General features: G+C 55.5%; 1 protein-coding gene across 1 annotated transcript in view; it reads left to right on the top strand.

Moving 5' to 3' along the window:
* The first annotated feature begins 890 nt into the window (after positions 1–890).
* The window catches only part of LOC108509604 (Golgi apparatus membrane protein TVP23 homolog B-like), an 8,695-nt gene continuing 8,174 nt past the window's right edge, over positions 891–1,411 (top strand). The window contains exon 1 of the mRNA XM_017839129.1: positions 891–973. Within this exon, the coding sequence (XP_017694618.1) occupies positions 971–973 (3 nt within the window). The 5' untranslated portion in view covers positions 891–970. The remainder of the gene's footprint in view (positions 974–1,411) is intronic.

The following is a 1,411-nucleotide window of genomic DNA, read 5'->3' as shown; positions in this document are numbered from 1 at the left end:
CAACTATTACTACTGCTAATTTGATGAGTAAATTACTTTACTACTACTTATTTGTTACATGGTCACAGCTGGGAGCGTTGCCATTTCAGCAGAAATACCTGATGCTTCACAAAGAGAATAAAAAAACCCCCAAAATCCTTCAAAAAACCTCCCAAAGAGGCAAGACTACCCCCTTCAGATATTTTTCAGGGGTACTTTTGACTTGTTTGTTTTTAGGGGTTTCTTGTTTTATTATTATTATTATTTTTATTATTATTATTATTATTGTTTTGTTGTTTCATTTTCTTTTTGCTTTGTCCTCCACGCAAACATTCGGCCGCAGGCTGTAAAAAGAAAAAAAAAAAAACAAAACCCCCCAAAAAACCCAGCCCCAAAACCCTCCAAAAAACCCCCCATCCAATAAAATCTCTCAAAAAGCCCAAACAGGCAAGATTGTTCCCTTGAGATCTTTTTCAGCGGAATTTTTGACTTTTTTTACTTTTTTTTTTTTTTTTTTACTTCCGGATAATTTAACACAGAACGTTATGTGCTGCTGCGTCGCCTCATAACGGGCTGGGATCGGGGCCAGGATCGGGATCGGGGCCAGGATCGGGATCGCGATCGGGACCGGGATCGGGGGCCGGGATCGGGGCCGGGATCGGGATCAGAGGCCGGGATCGGGGCCGGGATCGGGATCGCGGGCCGGGATTGGGATCGGGGCCCGGGCGGTCCCTCACACGGTGCCGTCCCCTCCCCTCCGCCCGTTCCCCTCAGGGCCTTTGGCGGGAGCGGCGCGCGGACACGTCTCCCGCCGGGCCCCCGTCAGCGCGCACGCGCGGGCTGGGAGGGGCGGGGTCATGGGGGCGGGCCGCGCCGCGATTGGTCTGCGAGTGTGCCAGACCGGGGTGTGGGCGGGGTCACGGGGCGGGACGCGCCGCGATTGGTCCACGGAGGTGACGCTCGCGGAGAGGCGGAAGTGGCGGCTCCGACCATGGTACCGGGATCGGGGTTGGCGTTGGGTTGGGATTGGGAACGGGGCCCTCGGCATTTGTCATAGGACCGGGATCGGGCAGCCGCAGCCAGGATCGGGATCGGAGGGGGGCCCTGGGCATAGGACCAGGATCGGGATTGGGATCAGGCCCGGCAGCGGTACCGGGATATGGGCGGCAGCCTGCGGGCCCCGGGACACCGAGGCGGTTCATCCCAACAGCCCCTGGTTGTTACCAACAGCCCTTGTTGGGCTCCGCTGCCGCCCGGTGTTTGACACACACACACATTCCCTGATATGGGAATGGAGAGCTCGGGGGGTGTCACATATGATGCCTTAAAATCTATATTATGTAGGATTTCAGGCATCACTTTGGCCCGCTGTTTACAGGGTCACAAGAGGCAGGGCTTTAGTCACAGCAATTTCCCACCCTGGCCGCAGTTC

This window comes from Lepidothrix coronata, unplaced genomic scaffold, assembly GCF_001604755.1.
Source record: "Lepidothrix coronata isolate B3197 unplaced genomic scaffold, Lepidothrix_coronata-1.0 Scaffold376, whole genome shotgun sequence".
Classification (NCBI taxonomy): Eukaryota; Metazoa; Chordata; class Aves; order Passeriformes; family Pipridae; genus Lepidothrix; species Lepidothrix coronata.
Note: the sequence above shows the minus strand (reverse complement) of the source record. Positions and strands in the feature narration are given on the sequence as shown.